We start from the raw sequence: 16,664 nt of genomic DNA, 5'->3' as shown, positions 1-16,664 counted from the left end.
GCTGTCTCACAGCGCCAGGGACCCGGGTTCAATTCCTGCTTAAGTCAATGTCTGTGTGGAGTTTGCACATTCTCCCCGTGTCTGCGTGGGTTTCCTCCCGGTGCTCCGGTTTCCTCCCATAGTCCAAAGATGTGCGGGTTAGGTGGATTGGCCATGTTAAATTGCCCATTAGTGTCGGGGGACTAGCGAGGGTAAGTGTATGGGAATAGGGCCTTGGTGGGATTGATGTTGGCGCAGACTGGATGGGCCGAATGGCCTCCTTCTGCACTGTATGATTCCGTACTTCTTCTATTCTCTTCTACAGAGAGAACTAAAAGTTAATTGGGGGAGTCTGGTAAGTGACACGCTTTCAAAAGTCTGTTAACCAGGGTTCAGGGTAAACACATTCCTCTTAGAGTGAAGGGCAAGGCTGGCAGAAGTAGGCAACCCTGGATGACTCAGGATATTGAGGCCCTGGTCAAGAAGAAGAAAGAGGCACATGACATGCATAGGCAGCTGGGATCAAGTGAATCCTTTGAAGAGTATAGGGGGTGTAGGAGTAGAATTAAGAGAAAAATCAGAAGGGCAAAAAGGGGGCACGAGATTGTTTTGGCAGATAAGGCAAAGGAGAATCCAAAGAGCTTCTACAAATCCATAAAGGGCAAAAGAATAACAAGGGAGAGAGTAGGGCCTCTTAAGGGTTAACAAGGTCATCTATGTGCGGATCCACAAGAGATGGGTGAGATCCAAAATGAATATTTCTCATCAGTATTTACTGTTGAGAAAAGCAGGGATGTTTGGGAACTTGGGGAAATAAATAGTGATGTCTTGAGGAGTGTACATGTTACAGAGAAGGAGGTGCTGGAAGTCTTAAAGCGCATCAAGGTAGATAAATCCCCGGGACCTGATGAAGTGTATTCCAGGACATTGTGGGAGGCTAGGGAGGAAATTGCGGGTCCCCTAGCCGAGATATTTGAATCATCGATAGTCACGGGTGAGGTGCCTGAAGATTGGAGAGTGGCAAATGTTGTGCCTTTGTTTAAAAAGGACTGCAGGGAAAAGCCTGGGAACTACAGGCCAGTGAGCCTCACATCTGTGGTGGGTAAATTGTTGGAAGGTATTTTGAGAGACACGATCGACAGGCATTTAGAGACGCAAGGACGGATTAGGGAGAGTTAGCATGGCTTTGTGAGTGGAAAATCATGTCTCACAAATTTGATTGAGTTTTTTGAATGGGTAACCAAGAAGGTAGATAAGGGCAGTGCAGTTGATGTTGTCTACATGGACTTTAGCAAGGCTTTTGAAAAGGTACCGCATGGTAGGTTGTTGCATCAGGTTAAATCTCACGGGATCCAGAGTGAGGTATCTAAATGGATACAAAATTGGCTTCTTGACAGAAGCCAGAGGGTGATTATAGAGAATTGTTTTTCAAACTAGAGGCCTGTGACCAGCGGTGTGCCTCAGGGATCAGTGCTGGGTCCACTGTTATTTGTCATTTATATTAATGATTTGGATGAGAAAATAGGAGGCATGGTTAGTAGATTTGAAGATGACATAAGATTGGTGGCACAGTGGACCATAAAGAAAGTTATCTCCAATTGCAATGGGATCTTGATCAATTGGGCCAGTGGACTGACGAATGGCAGATGGAGTTTAATTTAGACAAATGCGAGATGATGCGTTTTGGTAGATTGAACCAGGGCAGGACTTACTCAGTTAATGGTAGGGCATTGGGGAGAGTTACAGAACAAAGAGATCGAGGGGTACATGTTCATAACTCCTTGAAAGTGGAGTCACAGGTGGACAGAGAGGTGAAGAAGGCATTCGGCATGCTTGGTTTCATTGGTCAGAACAGTGAATACAGGAGTTGGAATGTCTTGTTGAAGTTGTACAAGACATTGGTAACGCCACACTTGGAATACTAACAAAGAACAAAGAACAAAGAACAGTACAGCACAGGAAACAGGCTCTTCGGCCCTCCAAGCCTGTGCTGCTCATTGGTCCAACTCGACCATTCGTTTGTATCCCTCCATTCCCAGACTGCTCATGTGACTATCCAGGTAAGTCTTAAACGATGCCAGCGTGTCTGCCTCCACCACCCTACTTGGCAGCGCATTCCAGGCCCCCACCACTCTCTGTGTGCAATTCTGGTCACCCTATTATAGGAAGGATATTATTAAACTAGAAAGAGTGCAGAAAGGATTTACTAGGATGCTACCGGGACTTGATGGATTGAGTTATAAGGAGAGGCTGGATAAACTGGGACTTTTTTCTCTGGAGCATAGAAGGCTGAGAGGTGATCTTATAGAGGTCTATAAAATAATGAAGGGCACAGATCAGCTAGACAGTTAATATCTTTTCCCAAAGGTAGGGGAGTCTAAAACTAGAGGGCATAGGTTTACGGTGAGAGGGGAGAGATACAAAAGTGTCCATAGGGGCAATTATTTCATGCAGAGGATGGTGAGTGTCTGGAACAAGCTGCCAGAGGTAGTAGTAGAGGCGGGTACAATTTTGTCTTTTAAAAAGCATTTAGATAGTTACATGGGTGCAATGGGTATAGAGGGATATGGGCCAAATGCGGGCAATTGGGATTAGCTCAGGGGTTTTTAAAAAAAAGGGCGGCATGGACAAGTTGGGCCGAAGGGCCTGTTTACATGCTATAAACCTCTATGACTCAAAGACACTTCTGTCCTATTTGTGCATTAATGACACATTCATGTGTGTTGTAGACACACCATAAACTTCACCCACACATCTCAGCCCAATGACAAACATTACAGATACTGTGTAAAAAAATGCCCCACATATTTCTATAAGTGATTAAAGAAGTTATCAGGTAAATCATTGTATAAATCAGCGACGGACTGCACACACATACGGGTACTTAGGGAATGAAGTTACACCCCCACCCGACTCGAGTCCCAATTCACTGACATTCGGTGGAACTTGAAACTTGAATTTTTGTACCAGAGCCGTAAAGAACAGGAACAGTTCCATCCTAGCCAGGATCTCACCAGCGCAGGCCCTCCGACCTACAGAAAAAAAATTGCAAAAATGTCAATGATGCTGCTCAAAGAAACAAAGTTATTCAGAATGATTTTTAAAACAGCAAATGGAACATTGCAGTTTTCTGTGACAGGTCAGACACATCAGTCTGAGGCCCTGCCACCAGTTTTCATGTCTGTTCAAATTGACAATAACCTACAGTAGAAACATGTTAGAATCAATGTGTCGGCTGTTAGGGACCAAATCAGAACTCCAAGCTACATTATGAAGTGAGCCTGGATCTTAAACCTAAACTCTGGCAGCTCCCAATCTCCAGGCTTCAGAAACATAAAGGGATCGCTCCATCTGAGAGCTACAGTTTAGAAGCTTCAGAGAAAGAGAATTATCTGGCAGATTCCAGTCTCCAACTTCAGAGAGGGGAAAAGAGAGTCAGAGCACTCTCTCCCTCTCAACTCAAAAGCAGCATCTAAACAGCAACTGAGCTTGAATTATCTGTGTAAGCCTAGCATCACCCAGTCATATGACCACACCAGTCAATCAACCGAATCAAGTCCTACTTTGCAAAACCCCAGGGAAACCATTAAAAACAACAGAATTGCATTGTTCCAGATTAAAACTAACATTCGAGCAATTATGCTGCTGCAGTAACAATACAGGGCTGCTGGATATAGACAAAATGGCATTGGTAATTTGGGAGGGAATTCTGCCAACAGTTAAAGTTAACCAATGAAGGGATGATCACACACCCACTGGCTAACAGCCAAGTGATATTAGGATGAGCATGAGATGAGCATGCACGCTAACGAAACCTTTCCAGAGAACAGGAAGCAATATCAGGAGGATTGAGAATCCTATGGGACAGCACTGAACAAATAAGATGAGCCATTCCGGTCAGATCTGACCTTGGCAATCATCTTGGACAGTCCACCTGAGGGGTAACTGTATGTCTTATCAACACTTAAGTGCAGTTTCATTCACTTATTGAATGTCACTCAATACAGTCTGACTGGGTTGAAGTATTTGTCCTTGAGGTCTCTGTATCTCAGGCTCAGAACAAAATTAAATGCTTCAGAATCTCTGAGAAAAAGGGCCTCCAAGCCCCACTCCAGAGACTTGAGCACAAAATCCAGGATGGTGTCTGGGTGCAGAACGGAGAGTGCCCCTTTCAGAGGGACCATGTTTCAGATCAAACATGAGACTGAGGTGCAATCTGGCATTGTTTGTGAATTGCTGGCAGTGTCCCCTCCATTTCAATAGTGACTATGGATCAAAGACATTGGCATGCTGAAAGTTATGATACCCTGAAACTGTGAAGGTGCAGTTTTAATAAATGAGTGTTCCATTAATTCCCAGTTCAAGCTTCCTTAGCCAGTCTCACCATTGTGGAGATAAGTAGGTTTAGGCAGTCTGAGAAAAAAGACAGCAACACCTCACACCCCACCAAGAAAAAGATAATAGACATGTTGCATTTCCTACATGTTATTTTCCCCAGCAAGGGAGAGAATGTTTCCACCAATACACAGTCCAATAAAGTCACAAGTTGTGCTACCTGCGGAGAAAGGTATGAAGGCTTCTCTCCTCACAAACTTGCCCTCAGCATCCAGAAAGTGAGACGGGTTGAACTCATTTGGTTTTTCCCATTGGGTTTTATCATACAGCACAGAGGACAGCAATGGAATCACATGGGTTCCCTGGAAATATTAAAATATAATTTTCATATGATACTTGTATTTTGTTAATGTAAGGCATTGCTGAAAATATTTATACTGTTGTTAATCAGTCATCTCAGTGTAAGCTTAAAACATAGAACATTACAGCACAGAACAGGCCCTTTGGCCCTCGATGTTGTGCTGACCTGTGAAACCAATCTAAAGCACATCTAACCTACGCTATTCCAATATCATCCATATGTTTATCCAATGACCATTTAAATGCCCTTAATGTTGGCGAGTCCACTACTGTTGCAGGCAGGGCATTCCATGCCCTTACTACTCTCTGAGTAAAGAACCTACCTCTGACACCTGTCCTATATCTATCACCCCTCAATTTAAAACTATGTCCCCTTGTGCTAGCCATCACCATCCGAGGAAAAAGTCTCTCACTGTCCACCCTATCTAATCCTCTGATCATCTTGTATGCCTCTATTACGTCACCTCTTAACCTTCTTCTCTCTAACGAAAACAGTCTCAAGTCCCTCAGCCTTTCCTCATAAGACCTTCCCACCATATCAGGCAACATCCTGGTAAATCTCCTCTGCACCCTTTCCAATGCTTGCACATTCTTCCGATAAATTCTTGATTTCTCGAGGAATTAAGGGCTATGGGGAGAGTGCGGGTAAATGGAGTTGAAATCAACCATGATTGAATGGTGGAGTGGACTCGATGGGCCAAATGGCCTTACTTCCGCTCCTATGTCTTATGGTCTTATGGTCTTAATGCGGCGACCAGAACTGTACGCAATACTCCAAGTGCGGCTGCACCAGAGTTTTGTACAGCTGCAACATGGCCTCATGGCTCCGAAACTCAATCCCCCTACCAATAAAAGCTAACACACCGTATGCTTTCTTAACAACCCTATCAACCTGGGTGCCAGCTTTCAGGGATCTATGCACATGGACACCGAGATCTCTCTGCTCATCCACACTACCAAGTACCTTACCATTAGCCCAATACTCTGAATTCCTGTTACTCCTTCGAAAGTGAATTACCTCCCACTTTTTCGCATTAAACTCTATTTGCCACCTTTCAGCCCAGCTCTGCAGCTTATCTATGACCCTCTGTAACTTTCAACATCCTTCCGCACTGTCCACAACTCCACCGACTTTAGTGTCATCCACAAATTTACTAACCCATCCTTCTACACCCTCATCTAGGTCATTTATAAAAATGAGAAACAGCAGTGGCCCCAAAACAGATCCTTGCGGTACACGACTAGTAACTGAAATGTATATTTAAATATAGAATTTCCATTCCAATTCTGGCCCCTTGGCCAGCCCCAGTTTTACTCATTCCACCAGCAAGAAGCTGTGCTTTCAGCTGTCTGGGCCCCAAACTCTGGATATCCCCATGTTACCTTCTCCACCTGCCACATCTCTCCCCCTCAGACCCTACATTTGTGGTCGCGATGTCATAGTTGGGTTCATGTTCACTTCTCATCGAATCACAGGATTATACAGCGCAGAAGAAGCCCTTCAGCCCATCAGGTCCACATTGACACGTTAGAAACACCTGAACTCCTACCTAATCCCATCTGCCAGCACTTGGCCCATAGCCCTGAATGCTATGACGTGCCAAGTGCTCATCCAGATCCTTTTTAAAAGATCTGAGGCAACCCGCCTCCACCATTATCCCAGGCTGCGCATTCCAGACCGTCACCACCCTCTGGGTAAACAGGGTTTTCCTCACATCCCCCCAAACCTCCTGCCCCTCACCTTGAACCTATGTCCCCTCGTGACTGATCCTTCAACTAAGGGGAAGAACTGCTCCTTATCCACGCTGTCTGTGTCTCTCATAATCTTATACACCTCAATCAGGTCGCCCCTCAGTCTTCTCTGCTCCAACGAAAACAACCCAAAGCTATCCAACTTCTCTTTATAACTTAAATGTTCCATCCAGGCAGTGCCCTGGTAAATCTCCTCTGCACCCCCTCCAGTGCAATCACATCCTTCCAATAATGTGGCAACCAGAACTGCACACAGAACTCTAGCTGTGGCCTCATCAAAGTTCTATACAACTCCAATATGACTTCCCTGCTTTTGTAATCTATGCCTCGATTGATAAAGGCAAGTGTCCCAAATGTCTTTTTCACCACCCTACCAACATGCCCTTCCACTTTCAGAGATCTGTGGACAAACACATCAATGTCCCTTTGTTCCACAGAACTTCCTAGTGTCCTACCATTCATTAAATACTTTGTCAAATTACTCCTTCCAAAGTGTATCACTTCACACTTTTCAGGATTAAATTTCATCCACCAATTATCTGCCCATTTGATCATTCTGTCCATATCTTCTTGGAGCCCAAGACACTCCGCCTCACTGTTAATCACCCTTCCAACCTCTGTGTCAAATCAAATTGCAGGGCCTTAGCACAGAGACCACGGCTCCAGTACAGAGAACACCGCTCCAGTACAGAGACCACCGCTCCAGTACAGAGAACACCGCTCCTGTACAGAGACCACCGCTCCAGTACAGAGAACACCGCTCCTGTACAGAGACCACCGCTCCAGTACAGAGAACACCGCTCCTGTACAGAGACAACCGCTCCAGTACAGAGAACACCGCTCCTGTACAGAGACCACCGCTCCAGTACAGAGAACACCGCTCCTGTACAGAGACCACCGCTCCAGTACAGAGAACACCGCTCCTGTACAGAGACCACCGCTCCAGTACAGAGACCACCGCTCCAGTACAGAGACCACCGCTCCAGTACAGAGACCACCGCTCCAGTACAGAGACCACGGCTCCAGTACAGAGACCACGGCTCCAGTACAGAGACCACCGCTCCAGTACAGAGACCACGGCTCCAGTACAGAGACCACGGCTCCAGTGCAGAGACCACCGCTCCAGTACAGAGACCACCGCTCCAGTACAGAGACCACCGCTCCATTACAGAGACCACCGCTCCAGTACAGAGACCACCGCTCCAGTACAGAGACCACCGCTCCAGTACAGAGACCACGGCTCCAGTACAGAGACCACGGCTCCAGTACAGAGACCACCGCTCCAGTACAGAGACCACGGCTCCAGTACAGAGACCACGGCTCCAGTGCAGAGACCACCGCTCCAGTACAGAGACCACCGCTCCATTACAGAGACCACCGCTCCAGTACAGAGACCACCGCTCCAGTGCAGAGACCACCGCTCCAGTACAGAGACCACCGCTCCAGTACAGAGACCACCGCTCCAGTACAGAGACCACCGCTCCATTACAGAGACCACCGCTCCAGTGCAGAGACCTCCGCTCCATTACAGAGACCACCGCTCCAGTGCAGAGACCTCCGCTCCAGTACAGAGACCACCGCTCCAGTACAGAGACCACCGCTCCATTACAGAGACCACCGCTCCAGTGCAGAGCCCACCACTCCTGCGCAGAGACCACTGCTCCAGTACAGAGACCACCGCTCCAATACAAAGACTACAGCTCCAGTACAAAGACTACAGCTCCAGTACAGAGACTACCACTCCAGTACAAAGACTACAGCTCCAGTACAAAGACTACAGCTCCAGTACAGAGACTACCACTCCAATACAAAGACTACAGCTCCAGTACAAAGACTACAGCTCCAGTACAGAGACCATCACTCCAGCACAGAGACTACAGCTCCAGTACAGAGACCATCACTCCAGCACAGAGACTATCTCTCCAGTACAGAGACCACCATTCCTTGGTACAGAGATATCCACACCAGTACAGATACCACCACTCCAGTACAGGAGTGCCGCCATACTGGCCGGGATTTACCAGTCGCAGGGTAGACGGAAGATTTGGCAGACCTGCAAAAAGTTCCATTCTCACTCAATGTGAATTATCGGTCCTGCCACAATCCCAACCACAGCCTTTTCAATCGGACAGGATTGAAGCTGAGGCCCCATTTCTGTCTGCCTGGGAGATGAAAAAGATTATCCGGTCATTATTACAACGTTTCTGGTCTTGTTAAATGAATGCAAAATACTTCTTGAGTCTGCAGAGGTATATGAAACAGGAGCTTTACTGGAACACATCTTACTGCTCTGGCTTATACTTTCCACGAGGGTGTATACAAGGCAAAATAAATCATGTGCTGTTGCATCACTTCCTGTGATGTTATGCAATTAGAATTAACATATTAAAACCCAATATACCACATGACACTACACTACAATGGTCACATTGCTGTTTGCTGTGCCCATATCGAATGCTGCATTTCCCACATTACAATGGTGACTAGACTTCAAAAGTATTTCATTGGATCTAAAATGTTTTGAAACCTCCTGGAGTCATTCAAAGTGCTTTATAAAAGCAAGTCTTCCTCTTAAGCCTAACTCAGTTTATGTTATCTCTCCTGATATCTCCTGCTGTGGCTCGGTGTCAAATATTTACTCCTGAAAAGTTCCTTGGGAAATTCACATTCAGCATTCAAAAGTGTGCAATGAAAGATTTCTTTGTGAACTCATATGCTCCCAATTAATTCTCCCTTTCTCCATGTTCTCCATACTCGTTTACAACATAGAATAACCTCAAATGCTGCAATAGAGAAAGAGGCCTTTTGGCCCTTCCTTTCTGTGCTAGCTCTACGATGGAGTTTCCAATTACTTGCACTCCTCTGCTCTTCCTCCAACAACTTTGGTACATATCATATAATGAGAACCAACCACTGAGGCACAAATGGTGCAAAGTGTAATTAGATGCAAACTTGAGAGCTAATTTCCTCCCCAGGCTCTCCATTAAAAGTCAGAATATCAGGCCCCAGTTGTGGCCACAGCGTCCCTTGAGTACCTTTGGAATGAAGAATCCTTTGAAGGTTAAGTCCACTGTGGTTTCGTGTGGGAGGTTCATGGGCACAACGTCACCAAACCTCTGGATTTCGTGGATCACTGCGTCAGTGTACGGCAAACTTTTCCGATCTTGCGTTCTGGGAGATCGATCTGATCCAATAACTCTGGTAATTTCCTCATGAACCTTTTCTGCAAGACAAGCACATTTTGAAAGTGATAGAAAGTACGGTTCTGGATTTATTCCTGCAAGACAGCTCCTGACCTCATTACAGCCTTGGTCAAACATGGACAAAAGAGCTGAATGACTGCCCTTGACAATATCCAGCATTGGGCTGACAAGTGAAAAGTAACATTCGTGCCACACAAGTGCCAGGCATTGACCACCTCCAGCAAGAGAGAATCCAACCATCAACACTCAAATTTCAATGGCATTACCATCACTGAATTCCCCAACATCCTGGGGCTTTGCACTGACCAGAAACTGAACTGGACTATCCGTATAAATACTATGGCAATGTAAGCAGGTCAGCAGCCAGGGATCCTACACCAAGTAACTAACCTCCTGACTCCCCAAAACTAATTCATCATTTACAAGGCACAAGTCAGGATTGAGATGGGGTACTTTCCATTTGCCTGGATGAGTGCAGCTCCAACAACACACAAGAAACTTGACACCATCCAGGGAAAAAAAGCACACTTGATTGGGACCGCATCCGCCAACATTCACTTCCTCCACCACCAATAAACAGTGACAGCAGCGTGGACAATCTACCAGATGCACTGCAGGAACGGACCAAGGTTCCTTAGACAGCACCTTCCAAACCCACACCACTACCATCGAGAAGGGCAAGGGCAGCAGATAGAGTCACAGAAATCACAGAAACCCTACAGTGCAGAAAGAGGCCATTTGGCCCATCGAGTCTGCACCGACCACAATCCCACCCAGACCCGACCCCCATATCCCTACATATTTACCCGCTAATCCCTCTAACCTACACATCTCAGGACACTAAGGGGCAATTTTAGCATGGCCAATCAACCTAACCGGCACATCTTTGGACTGTGAGAGGAAACCAGAGCACCCGGAGGAAACCCACGCAGACACGAGGAGAATGTGCAAACTCCACACAGACAGTGACCCAAGCCGGGAATCGAACCCAGGTCACTGGAGCTGTGAAGCAGCAGTGCTAACTACTGTGCCGCCAGTAGAAAGAAAATTCAAAATCACACACATGATAATCTGAGAATGAGGCATACAAAATGATACAACAAGATGGGTCCAGAATGGAATCAGACTGCTTCTTACTCTGAATCTCTGGATATTTCATCATCAGAAGCATTCCCCAACGAATTGTGGTTGAGGTGGTCTCCATCCCTGCAGCAAATAGGTTGCTCGCGGTGAACATTAAGTTGTTTTCATTAAAGTATGAATTAGGATTGTGCGATTCCTACAAGAGTTAACGACACAAAAATTCAGAACTGGGATTGGGACCAGTAGAGTGTAGCATGGGTGCATTACTAAACTGAATTATACATTATTGGGAAATGCAGGACAGAAAAGGGGCCAGGAATAAGAGGCAGCAATGGGTTTACTCCAGTGTAGTACCAAAGGAATGCCGCACTGTCAGAGGTGCCACTTTTGGATAAGATGTTAAACAAAAGCTCTGTCTGCTCTCCCGGGTGGATGTATTGCAAAGAAATACAGGGGTGTTCTCCTTGCTGTCTTAATAGCTTACAGAAAATCTAAAAGAGAATGATATTTTCCACAGAATCAGACATTTATAGCCCATCCTGCCATGCTGAGTTGAACAAAGTTCCCTTGATTGTCCCAAGACATCATAACCAGAGCTTATAGAGAATCTACAGCACTTCTTAAGAGGGAAGTCGTGTTTCTACCTGCTGTTGTCGCAACATGAATGCATCAATAAAACTCCTCAGGTCATTCTCATCCAGGTTCTGATGGTGATTGATGAAGAGGGTCTTCAAGTAAGCAATATTCTCCTCAGTATTGGAGAAGAATGTTTTGTGTGATCCAGGAAGGAATCCCAAGAAGGGAAATGCATTGTATAGCTATGATATAAAAATAAAGTGAACGGCATTTATCTGAACATCAAAGCAAACCAATAACCTGCTCACGTCCCAGTATTCCACAATGAGAACAGTGCAATTAATAAATCTTTAAAATGTTCTGAATCTATCACATGAAAGTGTCCAGATTGTGCACCCATTAGTGTTCATCCGAACAAAGAGCTCCGGTCCAAATGTTAACATGAATCTCTTTGATTATTACCTGGAATAAAAAACAAAGAACAGTACAGCATGGAAACAAGCCCTACAACCCTCCAAGCCTGCGCCAATCACATTGTCCTATCTAGACCAACCATTTATATCTCTCTATTCCCCGTCTGTCACGTGCCTATCAAGATAAGTCTTAAATGTGGCTAACATAACTGCCTCAACCACCTCACTTGGCAGTGCATTCCAGACCCCCACCACCCTCTGTGTAAAAAACTTCCCCCTCACATCTCCACTGAACCTTTCCCCCCTGATCTTGAACTTGTGCCCCCTTGTAATTGCCATTTCTGCCCTGGGAAGAAGCTTCCAACTGTTCACCGTATCCACACCCCTCATAATTTTATAAACTTCGATCAAGTCATAGAATCATAGAATCCCTACAGTGCAGAAAGAGGCCATTTGGCCCATTGAGTCTGCACCGACCACAAACCCACCCATGCCCTATTCCCATAACCCCACACACACACCCTGCTAATCCCCCTGACACTAAGGTCAATTTAGCATTGCCAATCAATCTAACCCACACATCTTTGGACTGTGGGAGGAAACCACCCGGACAAAACCCACGCAGACACGACGAGAATGTGCAAACTCCAGACATACATTGACCTGAGGGCGGAAATTGAACCTGGGTCCCTGGTGCTGTGAGGCAGCAGTGCTAACCACTGTGCCACCAAGGCACCACTCAGCCTTCGTCTTTCCAGGGAGAACAATCCCAGTTTATTCAATCTCTCCTCATCAGTGGCGGATTAACTACCGCCCGGACCCCGAGGCTGAGCTTTAGTAAGGCCCCCTGACCTTGCCCCCTGCCCCACCCTTCGTTGAATAGGATAAAGTGACGTTAAGTGACGTTAGATAACTTATATCGTTGTACTATGTATAATGTACTACATGTATAATATCATACAGTTATATGAATCAATAACAGCCCTTTTATTCATTTATTTTTCATTTTCTTTACATTTGTACTTTAAAAAGCTTCCGTGTTTTTTGGTTTACAAAAGTGTCGATAACAGCATGTAAATCAACAGATCGAAGCATGTCTGATTCAATGTGCATGAGTGCCAGATGACTAAGTTTCTCATCGCTCATTGTTGAGCGCAAATAGATTTTGATCCTCTTCAGTGCCGAAACTGAATGTTCACCTGAACAGTTATGAAAATTTATTCACCCTTAAAAGGATTAAACCAATTTTGTTTTTGCTCTCGGGGCCCCCCTCACTTCCGGGCCCCTCGGCTTAAGCCTACTCAGCCTAATGGTTAATCCGCCACTGCTCCTCATAGCTAATACCCTCCATACCACGCAACATCCTGGTAAACCTTTTCTGCATTCTCTCCAAAGCCTTCTGGTAGTGTAGTGACCAGAATTGGGCACTGTATTCCAAATGTGGCCTAACCAACATTTTATACAACTGTAACATAATTTGCCAACTTTTGTACGCGATGCCCCACCCAATGAAGGCAAGCATGCCATAAGCTTTCTTCACCACCTTTTCCACCTGTGCTGCCACTTTTAAGGATCTGTGGACCTGTACTCCCAGATCTCTCAGTGTGTCTATGCTCCTGATGGTTCTGCCTTTTATTTTATAGCTCCTACCTGAATTGGACCTACCAAAATGCATCACCTCGCATTTGTCCAACTTCTTCTTCTACCTGCTTCTTTATAGCTCAGAGTTGTAACATTCCTCTTTCTTATTAAATAACAGCACAGGAGCAGGAGGAGGCCATACAGCCAATCGGGCCTGATGCTCCCATTAGATTAGATCCCAGCCAATCTCCATGTTCAAAGCTATTTACTCATCTTGGCTCCATAACGTTTCAGTTTCTCGAACCAGCTCAAACACAATGAGAGTGTAACCTCCTTCAGGTAAATTATTAAGGTGCGCTTCTCCTCCACATAACTAATACATTGCACCACACAGGCTTTTAGAGACTCCACTATAGATCCCCCACCCCTTTCAGCTGCTGCTGGTCGCAAGTGCTCTTTTCTGGAATGTATTTCTGTTGTTAATGAAAGATGACATTTACCTGGACCATGGGGGAACCAGCAAGTCGAATGTTTTCGCTCAATCTCTTTAGTATTCCGACAAATCTTTCATCTTCATAATCAAATCTGTCACCAAAAAGTATCGAGCAAATTATGTTGGCAACTGCAGCATTCAGTTTGATGGTTGCATTAAAGGATTGGCCTGAAAAGAAAACATGCACACACACAATCTAGTGCTGATCCTTCACAACAAAATCACAATTGCATTGCTCTTCAAGTAACGAGGGCACTCGCATTGTTCCCGAGGCTGTTATAGGAACACAGAGAGGGGTTAGCAGGGATCTGACTAGAATTTTCTAATCCACCCGAGATATACAAATTGTGCTGAGGAAATGGAGAACACATCCTGAAATGAGAGATGGATCAACTGGAAAACTATAACCCAGTTGGTCACGGTGATTCTGGGAGAACCTCTTCGATTGATTTCAGGGAAGATACAGAAACACGGGCACACCGCAGTCAGTGGAATTACTTTTGGATTGTTCCAGCAAATGCTGTAACAAAGGGCATGTTGCCTCACCTCACCTGATGCTGCTGCTCAGCAATGAAGAGTCCCAGGAGCCGGAACGCTGCACTTTTCCCTTCAGGCCCGAGTCGGAAAATCAGGCGAGAAATACACAGCTTCCAAACCAGGTGAGTAAAAAGGGGCAGAGCGGCAACCTGACTGTGATTGCCACTCTCGGAAGTTCTGGGTCTTCTGTGATTCTTTAAAACTCAACCTCATTTCCAAACAATTAGAAACACACAGAGAAAAGAAACATTGATAATTCTGTTTCTTTACCTCACACAAACTCACCTTTATAAGAATCAAACATTTTTATCAGAAATTCGGTTTCCTCAATTATTTTGTCTTCAATGGTTTTTTTGCCCATTCCAAATTCTCGCAGGGTGGTTAAGGTGAACCTTCGCATTTGTTTCCATGACTCCCCGTGACCAAAAATAATGCCTACAATTAAATCCATCAGAAAGAAGTCATTAAAACTTCAAATACAATGAACGATGTTTGATTTAACACTTATTATACTAATATCTCTTCAGTTGTCGATTAACTAGAATAGAAAGTGGTGGAAGCCTAGAAATCACTATTAGTGTGACATGACCTTTCCCACAGAAACAAAACTATATCACATTTACAGCACAGACACAGGTCATTCAGCCCAACTGGTCTCTGCTGGTGTTCAGGCTCCACATAAGTCTCTCCCCTTTCCTGTTTCACCAAACGCAAATTATAATTTACAATTAGCAGGTTAATTTTAAAATGTAAATTTGAGACTATTGTTACTTGTACACCAAAGCATTAAGGAATCTGGAGCAGAGGACCCGCTATGTTGGAGTTCAGTCACCAATTAGCTATGGTCTCACCAAGTGTCGGAACAGGTACAAGGAACAAAATGGCTTCCTCCTGTTCTTATGTTCCCAACACAAATAACATCCCTCTCAAATTCTTAATGTATCAATAAGGAAATTAATACCTCTGTTAAAATCATGGAAAATAGGATACCACATTAATTTGCTAAGCCATCCTACATTAGTATCACCAATTGAAGTTTATACTGATTGTTTGTGTAATTAAATACAACCACGTTTTATAGAAGTTACAGAAAATTGATTAACAATCATATTCAAAGGGTGGTTTTTTATCTTCCAAGGTTCTTTAAAACATTAAGATTTAGAAAAATGAAAATTTGCCAAAGTCTGAAAAATATTAATTATTTGAAGCCAGACAGGATGCAGCCAGATTTGAACTGACAGATTTTACAACAGTGAAGTTAAAGGTGAGAATTACCGTGTCCCTTTATAGTTGCCTCAATTATCGGGATCTGTGCTCTTTCACCAAATTCCTCTGCATAAGACCATAAGACCATAAGACATAGGAGCGGAAGTAAGGCCATTCGGCCCATCGAGTCCACTCCACCATTCAATCATGGTTGATTTCAACTCCATTTACCCGCTCTCTCCCCATAGCCCTTAATTCCTCGAGAAATCAAGAATTTATCAATTTCTGTCTTGAAGACGCTCAACGTCTCGGCCTCCACAGCCCTCTGTGGCAATGAATTCCACAGACCCACCACTCTCTGGCTGAAGAAATTTCTCCTCATCTCTGTTCTAAAGTGACTCCCTTTTATTCTAAGGCTGTGCCCCCGCGTCCTAGTCTCCCCTGTTAATGGAAACAACTTCCCTACGTCCATCCTATCTAAGCCGTTCATTATCTTGTAAGTTTCTATCAGATCTCCCCTCAACCTCCTAAACTCCAATGAATATAATCCCACGATCCTCAGACGTTCATCGTATGTCAGGCCTACCATTCCTGGGATCATCCGTGTGAATCTCCGCTGGACCCGCTCCAGTGCCAGTATGTCCTTCCTGAGGTGTGGGGCCCAAAATTGCTCACAGTACTCCAAATGGGGCCTAACCAGTGCTTTATAAAGCCTCAGAAGTACATCCCTGCTTTTGTATTCCAAGCCTCTTGAGATAAATGACAACATTACATTTGCTTTCTTAATTACGGACTCAACCTGCAAGTTTACCTTTAGAGAATCCTGGACTAGGACTCCCAAGTCCCTTTGCACTTTAGCATTATGAATTTTGTCACCGTTTAGAAAATAGTCCATGCCTCTATTCTTTTTTCCAAAGTGTACAACCTCGCACTTGCCCACGTTGAATTTCATCAGCCACTTCTTGGACCACTCTCCTAAACTGTCTAAATCTTTCTGCAGCCTCCCCACCTCCTCAATACTACCTGCCCCTCCACCTATCTTTGTATCATCGGCAAACTTGGCCAGAATGCTCCCAGTCCCGTCATCTAGATCGTTAATATATAAAGAGAACAGCTGTGGCCCCAACACTGAACCCTGCGGGACAC

General features: G+C 44.9%; 1 protein-coding gene across 1 annotated transcript; it reads right to left on the bottom strand.

Moving 5' to 3' along the window:
- Nucleotides 1-2,692: 2,692 nt before the first annotated feature.
- LOC144510796 (cytochrome P450 2K1-like) lies at nt 2,693-14,742 on the bottom strand. The gene is made up of 7 exons (XM_078240687.1): nt 14,598-14,742; nt 13,783-13,943; nt 11,357-11,530; nt 10,767-10,908; nt 9,462-9,649; nt 4,535-4,676; nt 2,693-3,011 (listed from the first exon to the last, which is right to left on the bottom strand). The coding sequence occupies exons 1-7, from the start codon at nt 14,710-14,712 to the stop codon at nt 2,833-2,835; spliced, it is 1,101 nt and encodes a 366-aa protein (XP_078096813.1). The 5' UTR covers nt 14,713-14,742; the 3' UTR covers nt 2,693-2,832.
- Nucleotides 14,743-16,664: the final 1,922 nt, after the last annotated feature.

The sequence above is a fragment of the Mustelus asterias genome, chromosome 23, assembly GCF_964213995.1.
Source record: "Mustelus asterias chromosome 23, sMusAst1.hap1.1, whole genome shotgun sequence".
In the NCBI taxonomy this organism is placed as follows: Eukaryota; Metazoa; Chordata; class Chondrichthyes; order Carcharhiniformes; family Triakidae; genus Mustelus; species Mustelus asterias.
The sequence above is the reverse complement of the archived record's forward strand: the minus strand, read 5'-3'. Positions and strand labels throughout refer to the sequence as shown.

Excerpts from the sequence above, each read along its gene's own strand:
- LOC144510796 (XM_078240687.1), bottom strand. The coding sequence starts at position 14,712 with ATGCGAAGGTTCACCTTAACCACCCTGCGAGAATTTGGAATGGGCAAA. Across the intron at positions 11,531-13,782 it reads CTGGTTCCCCCATGGTCCAG|CTATACAATGCATTTCCCTT; the intron begins GTAAATGTCATC and ends TTTATATCATAG. Across the intron at positions 3,012-4,534 it reads CTTCATACCTTTCTCCGCAG|GTCGGAGGGCCTGCGCTGGT; the intron begins GTAGCACAACTT and ends TTTTTTCTGTAG.